This window comes from Emys orbicularis, chromosome 18 (assembly GCF_028017835.1).
Source record: "Emys orbicularis isolate rEmyOrb1 chromosome 18, rEmyOrb1.hap1, whole genome shotgun sequence".
NCBI lineage: Eukaryota > Metazoa > Chordata > Testudines > Emydidae > Emys > Emys orbicularis.
This window is the reverse complement of record NC_088700.1, coordinates 17,276,279-17,296,778: the sequence shown is the minus strand read 5'-3', so window position 1 is coordinate 17,296,778 and position 20,500 is coordinate 17,276,279. Positions and strand designations below refer to the sequence as shown.

The 20,500-nt window shown below is 41.5% G+C and overlaps 1 protein-coding gene across 1 annotated transcript in view; it reads left to right on the top strand.

Moving 5' to 3' along the window:
* PAPPA (pappalysin 1) overlaps positions 1-20,500 on the top strand; it is a 231,173-nt gene that overhangs the window by 77,915 nt on the left and 132,758 nt on the right. Inside the window, exons 6-7 of the mRNA XM_065418793.1 lie at positions 6,699-6,820; positions 15,022-15,529. Of these exons, the coding sequence (XP_065274865.1) occupies positions 6,699-6,820; positions 15,022-15,529 (630 nt within the window). The remainder of the gene's footprint in view (positions 1-6,698; positions 6,821-15,021; positions 15,530-20,500) is intronic.

Genomic DNA, 20,500 nt, shown 5'->3' with positions numbered 1-20,500 from the left:
GCACCTTCCCGCTACAGCAGTGGGGGAAGGTTCTGTCAGCTCCTCGCTGCTGGAGCCCTTCTTCTCCGCAGGGAAAGACTCCAGCAGTGGGGAAAGGCTCTGGCGGGCGGGAGGCAGCGGGGAAAGGATGAGCCTTTCACTGACCCATGTAGCTACAGGCTGCAGTGTGGACGCAGCTTGCTTTTCACTGCGGTGGGTAGCTACAAATACCCACTGACAGAAGTGGTGTGTAGTGTAGACGTAGCCTCAAAGTGTATGCCATTAAAATATATTTATATGCAGATTGGCTCAGTGGTGGTAGCCATGGGAAGCCTAACTGAACTTCCTCCCATGTTTACAGACTCAGTCTTAGCATTACTGTAACCATGCCAAAATAATACAATGCCAAATGCTGGGACTGGACAACAGGAGACGGATCACCTGTTCTGTTCATTCCCTCTGAAGCATCTGGCACTGGCCACTGTCAGAGACACGATACTAGGCTAGATGGACCATTGGTTTGACCCAATGTGGTCATTCTTTTGTAATAACCTACTTTGTTTGCATTGAATTTCCATGTGTTTTGGTTTTTTTTTATAAAAGAGAAAACTTTATTGAACTCCTATTGGAACCAATGCAATCTGCAGTGTATGAGACTGAATGTGCAGCATTCCAGATACAAGCATATCAGTACATGAATATCTATCTCAACACTCATAATTATTTAAAGGAGAGCACCTTGAAATATGGGGCATTCACTGGATGTAATTCCCAACCCCCCTGTGTAAAGCATCAGTACAAGAACTGTGCACCATTTAAGACTCACTTACACTCTATTTTGTGGCTATAAGTGGTGTATAGGGATGGTTCTGACCCTCTGTGCAAAGAGAGTGAATTTCACCCTTTCTGCATGGTAATGCAGGAAATGTCATACCAGATCAGATCAATATCTGATCCAGAGGGTTTTAGCTCATATTTATTTTGCTTGTAGTTTTGTAAACTCTCCATTACTTTAATTGTAGTTTTGCAGCAAGACAAACTGCTTTGACAATGTACTTCTGAAAATGTATAGGATCTTATATGAATCATTGAGAATTCTCAGGCAGTTTTAGTCTATATTCATCATGAAAAGGGTAAATTAAGCTTCCCCAATATGCATTTAATTTAGATTTCATAAGGAAGTTATTGTATGTTAAATAAATACCATCTGACTGTTAAAAACATATTGATACAGGATTAATTGTTATGTAACAAAATATATCTCTATTGCATATTTCTTAAACTTCCTCAGTATGTTTTTAATAACTCATAGCTCGTTGGTGCTTAAATGATACACAATGGATAGCCTGTTAGTCTAGAAAGTCATAACAAAGTTATCATATATTAAATAAATACTGATTTCTTAGAAACATATCTTGGGGCTTGACATTTATGTGATCGATATTACTATAGATAGTTAAAGAGACATTGTCAAGTAGCTTAGGTCCAATTTTTCATCTTTTAAAAGTTTCCCACCCTAATATAAAGAGAAGTGTTTCTGTGACCTTTTTAAAAAATAGATTTAGCTACAATCTTTTTTTTTCTTAAAAGTAAATACTACTTCTTATATGTTGAGTAAACCAAACACAATTGTGCCCAATCCTACACCTGCTTACAAATATGCTTAACTTTAAGTACCAAAGATGAGCATGTGTAAGCATTTGCAGGTTCTGAGCCATAGTGAAAGAGAACTAGGAGGTGAAGCTGGTCATAGTCTCATCTGTGTGGGAAAAGGCTGTCATGAAGGGCTTTTTTCTCACAGCATAAATCATGGGCCAAATCTTGCTTCCTTTGCTGAAATCAGTAGAGCATTCACTTCAGTTGGACTACTCATGTAAATTTCAGGAGACTGATTCTCCTCTGCTATGCACCTTGGGCCCACTGAGGCCCCTTTTACATTGCTCTGGCAGCATAAAGGGGCCTTCAAGTGAGCGTAAATATAATTTATGCTTACCTTAAGTCCCCCTTACACCGTCAGAGCAGTATAAGGTGGCCTCAGTATAAATGAGAATCAGGCCCATAAAACCTAGCCATCTATTATCAAAGAACAGAGGGCATGTTATGCTGCTGTACTGGAGGCCATTAGGTCTCATAAGCTTGGTGAGACACAAAGCATGACACCAAGGGCCAAGTACCCTCAGTGTCTTTTAGGATAAATTTTAGTGTAAATTCATATTGCCATCTCTTGTGATTTTGTCACGAGTCTTGCAATAGTCATTGTTTTTCTTAAAGGCCTAGCTTCTGGAGTCAGGTGATTACATGAGAATCTTAGCTTTCATTTAAAAAAAGGTATGTTTCTGTCCCTCGTAGTTGCAGAGAAAAGCTTGAAAATGTGATCCCTAAAGGCTCAAAAACAGAAGGAAAATAAAAAGAACCAGAAACGGATTAATCTAATTATTTGGGGGGCCTTGATCTGTGATTTTTAGAAAGCTTTGAGTGGGCGACACTGTGTTCTTATTTTTCTGTAATATGTGTGGAGAGGAGAGGGTTATTTATTGATAACAAATGGCCAGTGCACCATCCGAAGAAGTGGGCTGTAGCCCACGAAAGCTTATGCTCTAATAAATTTGTTAGTCTCTAAGGTGCCACAAGTCCTCCTGTTCTTTTTGTGGATACAGACTAACACGGCTGCTACTCTGAAATCAGCAAACATAGTTATACCAGATACCTACCCTATTGGTACACTCAGTCAATCAAATGACTCCATAGGTAGGTATTTTATGTAGTGAATGGCTAGTATGCCATGCTAGGGTGAAATCTGTATGCCTGTCCCTAAATTCTAGTAGATTACTGAGCCCCTAAGTCTTTTAACACTCAAATCTGGGAGTAAATAGTGCCTCCCAGTCACGTGGGTCTAGAATAGAGCTATGCGAAATTTTTGGGATGAAACATATTCAGGTCGACCAAAACATGCTGTGAATTGTGTTGAATTTGCCCATTTTTTTATCCAGAAAAGAAAGGGGAAAAAACCTCCAAAAAATCTAAATGTTTAGTTTTGATATTTTCAAAAGGAAACATTTTGGTTTTTTTATTTGAAATTACTTTTAATATTGAATTTTACTTCCATTTTATTTTATGTTTTAAGTTTTAGGTCAAACTAAACATTTCAATTGTCCTGAAACATTTTTTTTTTTTACTTTTTTGTTTCACCCCAAAAAATTGGAAAAAAAATTGATTTTGTGTCAACCCAAACTGAAAAATGGGTTATTCACACAGCTCTGATCTGGAGTACCTGCGATCCATGTATTCTGCAGAGAAGGCCTGTCTCTTGGAATAAAAGCATTACCAGAGTCTGATGTCAAACATATGTGTTTAAAATAATACTAATAATAAAAATAAAAAAGAGGAAACAAAGGGGGAGAGAGAAACCCTGTTCATTTCCTGACTGTCTCAGACCTATTTTAATCTTGTTGTTATCAAGCGTCCATTCATGTGGCTACTACTTGATATGCAAAGTTTGAATATAAACAGTTATTGTTACGGGGCTGTGTCGTGTGGCCTGCTTAGGCAAGAACGCACTGAGTGCATCTGATCTTCCAACTCTTCATCAAGGCAACTGCATTAATTTCCATGGAGCTGATGATATCTCATTCTTTGCAATACAGTATTTCATGCAGCACGATTTCTAGATCTAGATAACTGGGGGGAGGGGGCGATTGTTTGTTTGTTTGCTTTAATCACCCTTGAAAGTTTCAGTGTCTCCAAGGACATGCAAGAGATTCTGAACTCCAAGTAAGATATATAGGTGTTTTTATCTTCAAAAACTTTAATCTGGATGGAGCCAGCCATGGCAGGAGAGAATGGCATTTCTCCACTGTTCACTGTTTGGTTGCAAATTCATCTTAAATAAGCTGCTATAAGGTTTGTCTCAGTATAGGCTACTGAATCCATTGCACTGAAATGTATAATTATGGGAGCACATCACCTCTACGCCATAAACTTCATACACTGAAATGTGCCCAATACTTGGTTTCTCCAAAAACATGGAGGGCTAGATTTTCCATTACCCTGTACTCATGTACACCCAGTCTACCTGTATAAATTCAGTATAAATTATTGCCATTCTGAAATAGTAACATTTTAAACCCACTTTGTCCTCATTTGCAGGGTAGTGGAGAATCTGGCTCGGAGATTCACAAACCTGTAATAGCAAACCCTTAATCAGTTCTGACGCCCATGTCTGCTTACAGGATTTGGGTGCCCACATGTGCATGATTAGACAAACCGAAAGCTTTAACCCAAGATTCATCCCTAGTGTAACACTCCTTTTTAGCCAATGGAGTTATGCCGGGGCTGAGTTTTGCTCCCAATTTGGAAAAGTAAGAGGAGAACATCTGCTCACAGCCTTTCCCACATGATGCTCCTTGTGATTTCTCTTACCTCCAAGTTGTTGCTGAGAAAGGGAAAAGTTTGTCTATAAGCCTATTGCTTTTTCCACCATGACAGCCTATGATGAAACTATAGCTGCTCATTTGAGTAAAAAGCAGTCTTAAATGTGGAAACTTGGCTTTCCATGCCCTGTGTTCCTCCAGGAGCAAGTGCTAGCGCTGGAGTTTCTTTGTAGAGAGACTGAGAACTATTAGCTATTAGGGTCTAATAAACAAATTACTATTAGGGTCTAAAAGAAATGCATGATCATAATTCTGCGTTTCACTTACTTAGTATCTTTCATCCTAGGATCTTAAAGCATTTTACAAATGTTAATTAGTTGAGCCCTATTATTTACTCAAACTATGACTAACTCAATAGTTAACACGTCCTATGAAATACTTTAGTGGAGTTAAACCGGTGTGTTGTGCAATTGGTCACTTAAAGTCACATAATATTCTTCTGTTTCCTGAATGGGTGGTCAACATTTTTTGAATGGAAGACCCACAAATGATGAAAGCAGGTAACACATCATAGAATCATAGAAGTGTAGGACTGGAAGGGACCTCAGTAGCTCATCGAGTCCAGTCCCCTGCACTCAAGGTTATAACTCGATGGTTCCTGACAGGTGTTTGCCTAACCCGCTCTTAAAAAACCTCCAGTGACAGAGATTCCACAACCTCCCTAGGCAATTTGTTCCAGTGCTTAACTACCCTGTCTGGAAGTTTTTCCTAATGTCCAACCTAAACCTCCCTTGCTGCAATTTAAGCCCATTGCTTCTTGTCCCATCCTCAGAGATTAATGAGAACAATTGTTCACTCTCCTCCTTGTAACAACCTTATATGTACTTGAAAACTGTAATCATGTCTCCCCTCAGTCTCCTCTTTTCAAGACTAAATAAACCCATTTTTTTCAATCTTCCCTCATAGGTCATGTTTTCTAGACCAGTGTTTCTCAACAACTAGTCCATGGACCAGCACCAGTCCCTGAGATCTCCCTGACACAGATTAGGAAGGCAGCAAGCTGGTCCCTGGTATCAAAAAAGGTTGAGAAACACTGTTCTAGACCTCTAATAATTTTTGTTGCTCTCATTTGGACTTTCTCCAATTTGTCCACATCTTTCCTGAAATGTGGCGCCCAGAACTGGACACACTACTGCAGCTGAGGCCTTATCAGCGTGGAGTAGAGCAGAAGAATTACCGGTACTTCTCGTGTCTTGCTTTCAACACTCCTGCTAATACATCCCAGAATGATGTTTGCTTTTTTTGCAACAGTGTTACGCTATTGACTTACATTTAACTTCTGATACACTATAACCCCCAGATCCCTTTCCACAGTACTCCTTCTTAGGCAGGCATTTCCCATTTTGTATTTTTACAATGTATTGTTCCTTCCTAACTGGAGTACTTTGCATTTGTCCTTATTGAATTTCATCCTATTTGGATTCAACCATTTGTCCGGGTTGTCCAGATCATTTTGAATTTTAATCCTACCCTCCGACCTCGCAGTCCCTCTGAGCTTGGTATCGTCCACAAACTCTATAAATGTAATCTCTCTATGCCACATCTTTGAATGGATAATCTGTTTGTGCCAAAATTTGTGATACCTTCATGATCTGCAAACACTGTTCAAAAATACTTCCAAATGAATAAGTCCCAGAGGCATTGCAAACTGCTGGGCAGGCCAGATCTTCAGCTGGTGCGAATCAGTATAGTTTTATTGAAGTCAATGGGGGTAAGCCAATTTACACCCGTTGAGGTTCTGGCCCTGTGCACTTTTTAGTAAAAATATTTGTGAATCAGTGAGGTTGGTTGGTTGTTTTTTTCCCATACTCTACCAGCTTTGCTCACAGAACCTTATTCAGGTAGCTGTTATTAACCATATTTTACAGATGGGGACATTGCAGCCGAAGAAGTGCCTTACCTAATGTCATGGATGTAGTCCATGACAGAGCCAGGAATGGAACTGAACTCTCCTGCTGTCTATTTCTCTGTTTTAACAACTAGACAGGGTTTTCTTTCATCGGAGTTTGATCCAGTTGTAGCGAAGAAAAAATAAATAACCCAGCATGGCTTTACAAGTTGCTGTCATTTCATATTCTGTACTCATTTAAAAAACACAGATGCAGTCTTCACAGGCTATTAGCTGAACCCTACAGAAGGTCATGCTGCAAAGTGCTGTTTGCCAATGCCCTAAGAAAAGGGGGTTAAGTGGAATTGAATGCTAAATCTTGTGGCTTTTAGTATTGTAGGAGAAGCAGCTCTTTCAGCTTTACTAAGTTGATGTGTTCTCCTGTTTTCCTGGCTTCCTAGAGAAGTGGGATCAGCATGCGATCTGTGTACAGAAGGAAGAGTCCTGGTGCAATATGCCTTCGGTGCCTCTTCACCAATGCCATGTGATCCATCTGGGCACTGGAGTCCACGGGAAGCAGAAGGTAAGTCGGAGGGAGGGATGGCTCTGCTACGGAAGGGAAAAGGTGGGGGGTGGGGGGAAACACTAGAGATGGGAAAGAAGGGAGAACAACAGAGAGGGAGAAAGGGGCAAAATGAGGAAGAGAAAAGCTTAACACTGGTTATCTTTTCATGTGGCATGAACGAAAATAAAGGGCAGATAAGCACACAGGACCAGCTTCCGCCGTGGCATAGCTCATTAGCTGAAATCTGTGTGCTCAGACATACCTGTGCAGCTCCCATTTAAGTCAGTGGGAGCTGAGCTTGAATTTCTGAGAGCAGAACTGTGCCAAGAAACCGTGACTAATCTGATTTGTAATGTGAAGTGAAAGGCAGAGGCCTGTTTACTCCAACCCACAAAAATACAATATTTCATTTTATTTATTGAGGCCCAGATTCTACCACCTTTACTTGCATTGAGTAGTACCTTAGTCCAGGAGTAGCCTCATTGAAAGCAGTGGGGACTACTTGCAGAGCAAAGTACTCGGCAGCAGGAATAAGGGAGTCAAAATCAGTTCCTTGGTTAATTAATGAATTGATTGATTAATTTCAATGTATCACAAATGGCAAGTGCTGACTTATGGGGTGTTACTGTGAATAGTCCTGCATAGCAATTAATGCCAAGAAATTAAAAAAAAACCCAACAACACAGCACAAGTTTAAATGTTTGCCTGCTGGTTATGCATTTTTAGCTCAACAAGGTGAGGAAAAGCTTGGGAGAGTTGATTCCCCACTCAGTTACACCCAGTTTATATGGGGTAGCCCTGTCCATTTCAATGGAGTTATACCAGTGTAGAACTGATTTAAGACAATGGAGAATTGGGCCCCAGATTTTTATAATCCACCTTCCTAGTGTATCTTAATATAGGATCCTTCATTGGTTTCTGGGGACTACAGAACCTTTTCCATAGTTTAGAAGAAAAACTTTTTCATCAGGAATCCTTGCTATATATTTCCTTTCCCCCTTTTCATCCATATGAAGCAGATTTTTGTCCAAGCACTGATTATTCCAGTTTTAGATTCAGATATTAAGCTGGATATTTTACAAGCACTGCAATTGAGATACAAATCATGGTATGAAATGTTTTTTTCTGAGCTTGGTAGAAATTGAACTGGTTTTCCATACGAAGCTGTGACCCATTGTTGGTTTCATCTCATCAAGATGATCAGGGAATCAGAAATGAGCGAGGCAGCCGTCAAAGGTTTTGGTCTCCTTAAAGAGCATGAGAGACAGAAAATAGATTGGGTGAATAATTCACATTGAATAACTTATTCGGTGTATCTAGCCTTTTTTTTTTTTCTGTCCGTTGAATGTCCACAAGCAGATGTCAGTGCTCTCAAATGCATCCCCCATTGAAGTTCACCTGACAGATTGTTCACATGTTTTAAGTCTGTGTTTTAATCACAAACAGTGAATGGATGATACTCAAAAGTTAAAACATGCAATTTTGATTGGTTGTAGAAATTCCATGCTATTATTTCTGTTCCTTGACTTGTTGACTTATAACTACTATAATCTAGAGGAGGCATGAAGAAGCCAATGGGGCTTTGTATCTTTCAGGGTGAGGGAGCAGAGAAGCAGGATTAGAGAATTTTGGATCATTTGAAATAGAGCTGTATAGAGGATGCAAGTCTCATTTCACAAAGGATTTTGAGATTTCAAACTCTGGCTTTATTCAGAATCGGACCGAAAATAGAAAAATTCTAAATTCTCCACGAAGGAAAATTCTCCCCCCAAAATTAGTTTTGGGTCTCAGTCAACCCATTTTGTTTCTATTCATTTTGTTTACATGTTGATGTTATCTATACCTTTTATAATATATCATAAAGATAATACAAAAGATAAACAATGTTTAAACAATGTCATTTCAAAACAAAAGATCGAAATGTTTCAACATTGTCAAAACTCACTCCCCGGCCCAGTTTTCTTCCAAAATGAAATTCTGGTGAAATCAACCCCATTCTGCAAAGCATATTGATTTTGACAGACCCGTACAATGCATCGGAATATGTGGTTCTGTCGAAATTTCTCCAACTAGCGCTAATTTGAAGCCACCTTTTCCTTCTGGATCACACAGGCCTAGCCAGAGGCAATATTGCTAGAAAAAGTAGGCGACTGGAAGATATTATTAGCGGGCTGCAGAGTTTACATTTAATTTCCTCTTGTCACAGCGTGTGTGCCTGCATATTCTTAGCTATGAAAAGTACAGTCAGATCCTTATCTATCTCATTCAATTGCAGTTGGGCCATATCTATAGCGAGGGGTTTTGGAAACCGTGTCCTGCTGATGTGTTAATCATCCATGTCCTCTCCCATATATAAGATATACCAAGTGGATGGCATTTGCTGGTCTGTAATTTTCCATCATCACCACCCAGTGACTGGCATATGGTAACTGTGTGTGTTTGCGCACTTGGTCTTAGTTGCAAATAGCCGAGTTAGATCATTACCTGATTTTGTTAATTGTCTATCTGCAAGTAGTCAGCAAGCTTAAAAATCACTTTCTGCAATGATTCATGGGTGTAAACACTCCACTACTTGAATGGTCATGGAAAGCAGCCCTAAAAGAGGAAAAAACATGGTCAAAACAAGCTCATTTTAAAGTTTGAGCCAATATTCCTGGGGAATACTTTGTGGTACTCTTCCAGCTTCCCAGAGAACCACAGTTCTCACCTGGATCAAAAGCTACAATGAACCCAATTGGTGCAATTTCGAACCTTAAGTTCTTTTTGTCAGTCAAGGGTAGGTTGTAGCTGCCTGTGTCACACTGATTAAGGGAAGTCTGGGAACATGGAACAGCCATGGTGGATCAGACCACTGAACAATCCAGTACCCTGCCTCTGGCAATGGCCAAATACATTGCTCAAGAGCAGTTCATTCCATATTCGAATTTGAGCTGTCTTAATTGGACACATAGGTCACATGGTATGTTTCTTTGCCCTAAATGAATGCGTGCAATTCAGTGAATCAGAGTTTAGTGTGGTCACTCATGCTTGCAAATCCCAAATGCACTCTTCGTGTCCGTTCTGCACTGCTTGCATAGGGTCTGACATTGCTGTGATCATTCCTGCCAATTAACTCATTTACTGGCATATTTGCAGTAGACGAACATAAAAGGGGCTCGAAGCAAAATTGTTTAAAAGTGCTGCCATACATTTGGTACTTTTTCCTTTTGCCATAGTCACCCTGCTGTAGAAACCCAAAGGTGTGTGGAGTAGGACTTTTCAGACTCTCCACAATTAAATATAAACTTTTATCCAAGCTCAACACACAGTGTCTGATTAATCATAAATTCATACATTCCAAGGCCAGAAGAGACCACCGTGATCATCTTGTCTAATCTCCGGCATAACGCAGGCCCTAGAACTTCCCCAAAAGAATCTTTAAAAAAAAAAAAGCATCCAGTCTTGATTTTAGAATTGTCAGTAATGGAGAATTCACCATGAATCTTGGTAGGTTATTCTGGTGGTGAATTACAATCACTGTTAAAAATGTACACCTTATTCCAGCCTGAATTTGTCTAGTTTCAACTTCAAGCCATTGTATCGTGTTATACCTTTATCTGCTAGACCAGGGGTCGGCAACCTTTCAGAAGTGGTGTGCCAAGTCTTCATTTATTCACTCTCATTTAAGGTTTCGCGTGCCAGTCATACATTTTAACGTTTTTAGAAGGTCTCTTTCTATAAGTCTATAATATATAACTAAACTATTGTCGTATGTAAAGTAAATAAGGTTTTTAAAATGTTTAAGAAGCTTCATTTAAAATTAAATTAAAATGCAGAGCTCCCCCCACCCCCGGACCGGTAGCCAGGACCCGGGCAGTGTGAGTGCCACTAAAATCAGCTCGCGTGCCGCCTTCGGCACACATGCCATAGGTTGCCTACCCCTGTGCTAGACTGAAGAGCCCATTATCAAATATTTGTTCCCCGTGTAAGTACTTATAAACTGTGATCAAATGACCCCTTAACCTTCTCTTTGTTAAGCTAAATAAATTGAGCTTCTTGAAATTCTTTAAAGTAGTAACATCTGTAGTTTGCTCAGGCTTTCAGTCTATGCAGGGCCGTGGCCAAGTATTCAGTGTAGCTAGTCAGAACTGCTGTTGCTTAGTATGGATAAATGTCCAGTATTAAAGTCTCTGCAGTTGGAGTGAAATTCACCCCTGTGGGTGAGTTAGCCCATTGGCTGTGTAAGTGTTGCACAGGCATTGTGCTGGCAGGGGTGGATTCCACCCTTTCTGAGGATGTCTCTCCTTTGTGCCAGTGCAGCGCTCTAGGGGATTTGAAAACCTGTGATAAGAAAGGGGGAAAGAAGGAGGGAAGGTGAATGGAGGAAAGACAGTGTGGTCCAGTGGATGGGACGCTGGCTTTTGGAACCCTGGGTTCTACTCCCGGTTCTGCCACTCACGCACTGTGTGACCGTTTTAAAAGAGCCCCACCTCAAGCCTGATTTTCAGAGGTTCCGAGTGCTCGCAATTCCCAGTGAAGCCAAAGTGAGCCGTGGGTGCACCATACCACCGAAAATCCTGCCCGACATGTATCAGTTTGGGCACCCAAAAACAGGAAGCCAAAGCCACTGGCCACCTTTGAAAACCTGGGCCTGGCCCCAAACCACTCTGTGCCTCAATTTCCCCATTTGCCAGATGGCAATGATAGCACTTACCCTCCCCCGTCGAAAGTCCTTGGGGATCTGTGGGCAAAACATTGTCTTCGGGCTGCTGTCAGGGGCTCAGTGTACCAGATACAACGTAACCGTTGGACCTGACCGCGCATACACACGGCAGCAAATGTTCTGAGATGATCTGAGCTGGATGGATTATTTGCTACTCAGATTGATCAAACACTCAATACTTGTAAGCCTAGCAGGAATGCGGTCGGGGGTGGCGGGGGGGAAGGGAGTGGCTCAGCAGTTGCCCTGTTGGAATAGTAAGAAAGGGAGAGCTAACTAAATAAATAGCACAGAGCTTGAAACAGAGCCCTCGCTTCCTTCAAAATATGTCACTGCTACTTGAGCTTGGGTCTCTTTCCATGCCTGAGGTAAGTGGCATTCCCGCTGCACAGTGAAATGTGTGAGGGATAGAAAGGGTACGTGTGGAGGGGGATAATGGGGAAAGGGTGTCACTGTTTGGCCCTCTGCCAGGACTGCACTTGCTGTAGGGAAATCATTCTGCATCTGGACTCCTTTTGACTGAACTGGAGTGTCTTTCCTACCAGCCAACCTTCAGGGAAATAAATAATGAATAATAAAGCATATTTCTAACACTTCAGTGGATCGCAGACAATGAGAAAAACTCACACATTGGCATTTTCTTTTTAAATTAACTCTCATGTCCTCTCTTAATTGTGTTTGACCAATGCTTTGTTTCCCTTCTTTTCTTCCTCTATTACATTCAGCTGTGCGCTCTCTCTCTTTATCTTTACTTTCCCTTCCTTCTCTCCTCTGCTTTGTAGTCTCTCTGTCCAGCTGACTCCCTCTCCGTGTGGTTATTTGGGAAGGAAGAGGGAATTTATAGCTCGCACTGGATTCTGTTACCGACTGTTCCACCCATCCGACCTCTCTGGATCTTTCAGTACATGATTTCATGCCAGATTGTAATGTTACCAAATATTTGGGAGCCCAGCAATCATTGTGGCTTTCATTAGCTTTTAGTAATACCTCCTGTGTTGTAGAGCAAAGCCAGTGGTGAGAAATTTAAGAGTACATTTTCTCATCATTTCATCGCAATGGGTGAAATTCACCCAGCACAGAGCCAATACAAGGTCTATGCACCACTTCCGTCCAAAAACCTGGGCTTCCATGACACCGCATCAGTAGTGAATTTCACCTAAAGAGCCCCTGTGAACATGTCAACCTCTTAACAGCACAATGTAGCCGCCCTTCAGAGTCATCAAATGCACTTTATTTTTTCTTTGTGTCCTTTGGAGAGAAATTGATTATTTGAAAGTGATTCATAGATTCCTAGGCCAGAAGGCACCATTATGACCATCTAGTCTGACCTCCTGTCTATCACAGGCCAGAGAACTTCCCCGTCACTCTCACTGTTAAAAAAATATGCCTTATTTCCAGTCTGAATTTGTCCAACTTCAGCTTCCAGCCACTGGATCATGTTATAGCGTTTTCTGCTAGACTGAAGAGCCCTGTATTAAATATGTATTCCCTATGTAGGTGCTTATAGGTTGTAATCAAGTCACCCCTTAACCTTCTCTTTGTTAAGCTAAACAGATTGAGCCTCTTGAGTCTGTCACCATCAGCCTGGTTTTCTAATCTTTTAATCATATTCCTGGCTCTTCTCTGAGTCCTCTTTAGTTTTTCAACATTCTTTTTGAATTGAAGACACCAGAAATAGAGGCAGTGTTCCAGCAGTGGTCATACCCGTGCCAAACACAGAGGGAAATCACCTCTCTTCTACTCAAGATTCCCCTGTTTATGCATCCAAGGATCACATTAGCCCTTTTATCCAGTGTCGCACTGGGAGCTCATGTTCAGCTGATTATCCACCACAACCCTCAAATCCTTTTCAGAGTCACTGCTTTCCAGGATAAAGTTCCCCCCATCCTCTAAGTATGACATACTTTCTTTGTTCCTAGATGTATACATTTAGATTTAGCCATATTAAAATACATATTGTTTGAATTTATCCAGAAATCCAAATTGGTCTGTATCAGTGACCTGTCCTCTTTATTATTTACCACTCTCCCAATTTTTGTGTCGTCTGCAAAATTTATCAGTGATTTTTTGTTTACTTCATCATTAATAACAAATGTTAAAGAATGTAGAACCAAGAACAGAATCTTGCAGGACCCCACTAGAAACATTCCCTGTTGATGATGATTTCCTGTTTACAGTTACATTTTGAGATCTATCAGTTAGCCAGCTTTAAATCCATTTAATGCGTGCCATGTTCATTTTATATCATTCTAGTTTTTTAACCAAAATGTCATGCTGTACCAAGTCAAATGCCTTATAAAAATCTATGTATATTACAGCAACATTATTACCTTTATCAACAAAACTTGTAATCTTATAAAAAATCAAATTAGTTTGACAGGATCTACTTTCCATACACCCACATTGATTGGCATTAATTATATTACCCTCTTTTAATACTTTAATCAAGTTCCATATGAGCCACTCCATTATCTTGTCCCAGCTTGATGTCATACTGACAGGCCCATAACTACTCGGGTCATCCCATTTACTGTTTTAAAATATTGGCACAGCATTATCTTCCTTCCAGGCTTCCAGAATTTTCCTAGTGTTCCAAAACTTATTGAAAATCAACATTAACAGTCCAGTAAGCTCCTCAGCCAACTCTTTTAAAACTCTTGGATGTAAGTTATCTTAACCTGCTGATTTAAAAATATCTAACTTTAGTAGCTGTTGTTTAACATCCTCCTGAGATACTAGTGGAATGGACAGAACATTATCATCATCATATGATGAGAGTGCATCATCTGTTCATTTCCCCCCCAAACATGGAATAAATGTATTTATTGAACATTTTCGCCTTTTCTGTGTTGTTATTGATAATTCTTCCATTTCCATCCACTTATGGACCAATAGCATTGTAAGGATTCTTTTTGTTCCTAATATATCATAAAATGCCACAAGAGGGTATAGTTAGCAGCAATGGGGTGAAATTAAAATAACGAGAATTGAGGCTGATTGTTGGAAAGAATCATCTGCCATTGTGAGCTCTTTCAGACTGTGGAATAGTCACAGTGGTAGATTGAAAATACGGGGCCAGGTTTACTGGCACCTCCAGCTGTTTTGTGCCTCTCTGGTGACAAAAGGTTAGTCCTAAGCTGGGCTCAACCAGCCAGTTAAACTGTGTTTGTTGTTCTTTTGCATGGCCATGATGTGCTGGTGAATCCAACTCATATTGTACAGTAGGGAACAATCTTGCATTAGCAGTTGGACAGGACAGATTACCGAACAGCTCGTTTCTCGCCCTAATTGCTGTGTCAGAAAACCTTTCTGAAATGCAGTGTACAGTTCTAGGTAGCCTCCTACCTCCTTCCACAGTCTCTCAGTCCTATCTTTCATCCGTCCATCTAAATGTATAGCTTACCTCCCTGCCTGGAGGTGGCCTGCTCTGCTCGTAGCCTGTAGGTTTGTATTTCAGAAGACTGTGAAATCAGTGCTAAGCCAGAGTCTCTAACATCCTTTGCTTCTGCCTTTCCTTCAGGTCACCCTGATGTAGAGCAACCTTGTAAACCCAGTGTCAGGACTTGGAGTCCCAACTCAGGGGTCCACCAGCACACAGTACCGCCAGTCTGTCCCGAGCCCCAGGGCTGCTATCTGGAGCTAGAGTTCCGCTATCCCTTGATCCCAGAGTCCCTCACAGTCTGGGTGACATTTGTCTCCACGGATTGGGACTCCAGCGGAGCAGTGAATGACATCAAGCTTCTGACCGTCAGCGGGAAGAACATCTCTCTGGGGCCCCAGAACGTCTTCTGCGACATCCCTTTGACCATCAAGCTGAATGCCAAACAGGTGGGCGAGGAAGTGTACGGCATCCAGATCTACACCCTGGATGAGCACCTGGAGATTGATGCGGCTATGCTGAGCTCCATCCCACGGAGCCTGCTGTGTGCAGACTGTAGACCCATCCAGTACAAAGTGGTCCGGGACCCTCCCTTCCAGACTGGTTCTCCATTTGTCATCTCAAACCTCAGCAGGAGATGCGTGGACAGGTAAGTATCTCTAGTCCGCAGGATGGACAAATTGTTTTGGAAACGTCTCTCCCCATAAAATTACACTGGAATGGCAGGGTTCTGAAATACTTAGAAAGGCTGACTCTCCACAAGAAAGGGCACTCTCAGGGTATATGTCTGGAACTGGAGGTACCAAAATCACATGAGACAGCCTGACCTCATGGGCTTTCCAGCCTAGATTTGCAGACACAAGAAGTTCAGATATTTTTTTACCGCACAGACTACCAAATACTTATCCAAATTCTGAACTTTGTGAGAGAACCCAAGAGAAGGTTTTGGGACTAGCATGGTGACACTCAGAAGACTATCTTTTCTAAGAAATATGTGTGTTGTGGTGGGGAATCATTTGGAGTGCTGTGCTTGGGAACACCCAAAACTGAGGGTGGCAGGTGGGTGGGAGAGAGGGAAGTGCATATATTTCTTTACATTTTAATGAATTTATTTCAGCTACATTTGCATCCCTCTTATAATCACTTTCTGCAGTTGAGTTTTGTTAGCACAAATGTTTGCAGACTTGAATGGGACTTACATGAAACATGTGCCTTTTGCAAGTTCTCTGTACATAGGTGAATTTCACACTGGGTTTTAGCTTAAAGCCTGATTAGAAGAGTTATGCTTATCCAATCAGGGAACATAAACATTGCCATGTGACTTTTATGAGGCCAATCAGCTATGCAGAACTTAAACAAAAGTAAAAAAAAAAAAAGTGTAATAACTTCAAAGTAATTCATGCTCTGTTCACAGACATTCCACAAACAGAAAAAAGCAAAACTGTTTAATAAAAATATTCTTTAGTAATTATGCACTCACCTTTAGCAACACAATGAAGCCCTTTTGAAAATTAACATCAGATAAAAGGAACAAAGCTGCTAAGGAAACCACATGCTAATTTAAAAAAAGATAAGCTTACTACTAATATCTAATAGCAAGGAAGACCACATCGTTACAGCTTTCTAAAGAGTTTCCAAATATAATAAAACAGAATAATTAACAATCCAATAATTATAAGATACTGCCACTTTAGCAGCCCAACTGTACAACTGAGAGAATGCAAATTGTCTCTGAGCGCATGAGAATCCAGGTTAATTATTAAAACCAAAAAATGTACATAATTGGGATGCCTCAGATGCTTAAAGTTAAGCATGCGCTAAAGTATTTTCCTGGACTGGTGCTTTAAATTGCAGTAGTTGCTGGCATGTACAGTAAATAAGGCTATTGGCCTATTGGAAACATGGGAAATTGTGAATTTTCCCATGGTTTTTGCTGCAAAAGCATCATTGCCTGAAAACTGGCCCGTTCTTGTTGGAAAAAAGGACTGGTTTTGCTTGAAACATCTGCATTCCTTAGCACAAATTCCACAAAATGGGCCCAATTCTGAGTTCATAATGAAATGTGGGGGAAAAAACCTTTGAATTCTGAGCACTGTTCTATCAAACTTTGTTCTGAATATTTTTCAGACCTCTATCTGATAGTCCTCTTACCTGGATTTGAGAGAAGAAGGATTGTCTTGTGATTAGGGCACTATCCAGGGATTCAGGACACCTAAGTTCAACTCCCAGCTCTGCTCCAGGTTCTTTTGTGACCTTGGACAAATCATGAGTGATAAAACTTTCAAAAGTATCTAAGTGACTTAGAAGCCTAAGTCCTATTTTTAAAAGTGACTTAGACCCCTAAGTGCCACTGAAAGTCAATGTGTCTTAGGCTCTTACGTTCACGAGTCCCTTTTGAAAATGGGACTTAGGCTCCTATGTCACCTAGAGCCTTTTGCCAATTTTACCATGGGCTCTTTGTGCCTCAACTCCCTCTCTGTAAAATGGGGACAAGATCACTGCCCTATCTCCTAGGTGGGCTGTGGGTAATAGCTCAGGTACTATAGTGATAAGGGCCAAATAGATCCCTAGGTAGATTGTGTAAGCAGAGACTCGGATTGGTTCTTTCTTCTGACATATGGCAGAATCCTTTGTATTCTCAGTTAAGAGCTAGACTGAAGCAGGATAAGCTTTCCATCAGCAGCCTGTGCAGAGTGTTTTTTACTCACCAAGCAGAAAGGAGAGGGCTGCGGGTGGTCCCTCACCAAGGCACCCGTGAAAGAGAAGCTAGAATATGTCCCTATGTAAACAGGTACATAAAATATCGCTTTGAAATATCTCTCAGCCCAGATTCTCTTCTGCCTGTGTGTTTGACTCTATATGAGTGGAACACAGAATCCTGCTACCAGCTGACAGTGCAGCCCATCTGTCTCTCTGTAAACCCCAGGCCAGTTACCCCTCCTCATTGTTTTTGCATGTTTCCATATTGACTAGAGTGGCATCCACACATGTATATAAAAATATTGTGGAGGAAGTTGCACGTCTCTTCCCCTGCCTCCTCTGACCTTGGTCTCTGTTTTCTCTTTTCTTCCTAAAGAAAATATTTGCTTGTTCTGTTATCTCTGAGCAAGATCTTTTCCCCAGGTGTGGCAGTGATGAAAGGAAAATTAATTTCTCAGACCCTCTTCCTGCTGGTGGAGAGCACATCTCCCTAAGCTGAAAGGGGAGACAGTCTTAATGGATAGCTCTTGCCTAGTCAGCATTAGGTGCTCTTACAGGCGAGAGAAAATAGCTAGAGTAATGCAACCCTTTTATTAAGGAACACAGACCCATCCCAACCCTGCCTGCTCTCAAGTTGAAATAGAATCCCAGCTCTCGGCGCAAGCAGGCTGAGATCAGGGAACGTTTCAAAAGGATGGGGCTGAGATCTGAATGGCCTCTTCATCCCTGCAGATTATAGAGAAACCAGGCAAATCTCAATAGCTTCAGATGACTTTGAACGTCTAGGTTTCCTTGAATCCATTAAACAAAGTGAAACTCATCAGCTATGAACCGACTATAAACCAAAAAGAGGGGGGAAATAAATAAATAAAGTAGTCAAACCAGCTGCCGTGTGAAAATGCTGAGTTCTTCCCAGCTCTAGGAATAAGTAGAGAGGGGCCTGGCCTGCAAAGTTCCCCAATACTCATGGGGGATCAGCTCCGGGGTTTTCATTCGGGATGATCACTAGAAATAATTATGGATGATCAAACCAGTTAACACAAAGCCTTTTGAACCCTGCTGTCGCCAGGTACCCTGACCCAGTTAGAGCTGCCATGTAATCAGTATCTCAGCATTTGTTCTGGAGCAAAAACCCTTGAATTTTTAGGGAGAGTTTATTAAGTCGAGAGCGCCTGGGACGGGAAGCTTTCTCCGAGATGTCGAGAAAATGGGTAGCTGTCACTCACAAAAGACTTGTCCTGTTTCATAGCCCCAGCAGTCTCCACTGGTCTCCCCCTTTTCATGAGTGCGGCCTTTTTATCAGGAACAAATGTTGGAGAAGAGAAGCTATCAGAGAGCCAGCTCTCCCTGTGCATTGGTGGCAGTGGGCAGCCTACAAAGAGCCTCTGCCCAGACAGAGGTGGTCTATTCAAAGTTCTCATTTGTATTATAGCTGTACAGTGTGTGCTGGAACTCTGGAGAGACTGAGCTGTCGCTGAAGAGTCCACAGCTGGGTTGTATTGTTCCTATGAATTCCATTACACACTAAAATCCTGGGATCTCTCTCCTCCCGCCACGGGGCATGAGTAACTCCCATTGAAGTCAGTGGCACTTGGCTCCATGGGGAAGAAATTCAGACCCTCACCAAAGATCCCACAATAAAATAGGAACATGAGTCCACAGGGGATACAATAGGGATTTCACAGTGTCCCTAGAAACCTGGGCTCCTGCCTTTATGTCTGTATGTGGCAGTGATGTAAACTGGTGCTGAGCCAGCCATTCATGTTGCAGAACAGAGAGTTTAGCTATATCCTTAGCTACATGACAGGTCGTTCATGAAACATGTTTAATTTTTTTATCAATCAGTCGGTTAGGGTTTAGCTACAAATGTAACTCTTGTAGCTGGCTATGCGGGAGTGCCCAGGATGGGGAGAGGGTGCATGTGGGCTTTGGCTCCTGTTATTCGTTTTAAATAGTAAGAGGCTGTGTAGACATGGCGTGATTTGTATGTGGTAGCAAAAAAAAAAAAAAGCAAAAACCCTCTTGATTCTTCACTGTATTATACCAGTTTGACACTGGTGGAACTCCATTGTCTTCAGACGGGCTTTACTGGTGTAGAACTGAAGTGACACAAAGGAGAGAATCAGACCCCCAAGCTTCATCACAGCCTTACTTTGTATCCTGCCTCTCACACCCATCCCCATGTTTTTGGATGGAGAAATCATTTGTATTGTGGGTATAATGTTACATTTTGCGGCAAGCTGGAGACTGTTAACCACCTAGACACTGACTAAATGTGCTTGAAGCTTTTTCTCTTTTGGCCAAGCCTTGGAATCTCCCTTCGTCAGTTGTCATTCAGTCCTCAAGCAAAAGTTTCAGTGAAGCCAACTACACCTCTACCTCGATATAACGCTACCCGATATAACACGAATTCGGATAGAACGCAGTAAAGCAGTGCTCCAGGGGGGCGGGGCTGCGCACTCCGGTGGATCAAAGCAAGTTCGATATAACGCGGTTTCACCTATAACGCGGTAAGATTTTTTGGCTCCTGAGGACAGCGTTATATCGAGGTAGAGGTGTACTGAAAAAGGACTTCAGCAATTAAGGCCCGATCCAAAGCTCATTGAAGTCAACGGTCAATGGGCTTTGGATCAGGCCAATGATACAGTTGAAAATAATGTGAGGGGGAAAAAGGGTATGACACAACTAATCAGAAGACAGCATATAGATGACTTGAGCAAGAGAGAGATTGTTGGTCCAAATTGCACATTGACAAACCTGGACTCCTGAATCCCATCCGTTGCTTGTGTATTCTTGTTAAGAAGCCTGAGGCGAGTTATGGGGAACTGTACAAATTGTTAGTAAAACTTCCGAGGTTTGGAAGCTGGTTTAAGTTTGCTTCCAGAGGTGTCATAGAACACTTGAAAGTGTGCGAGACAAA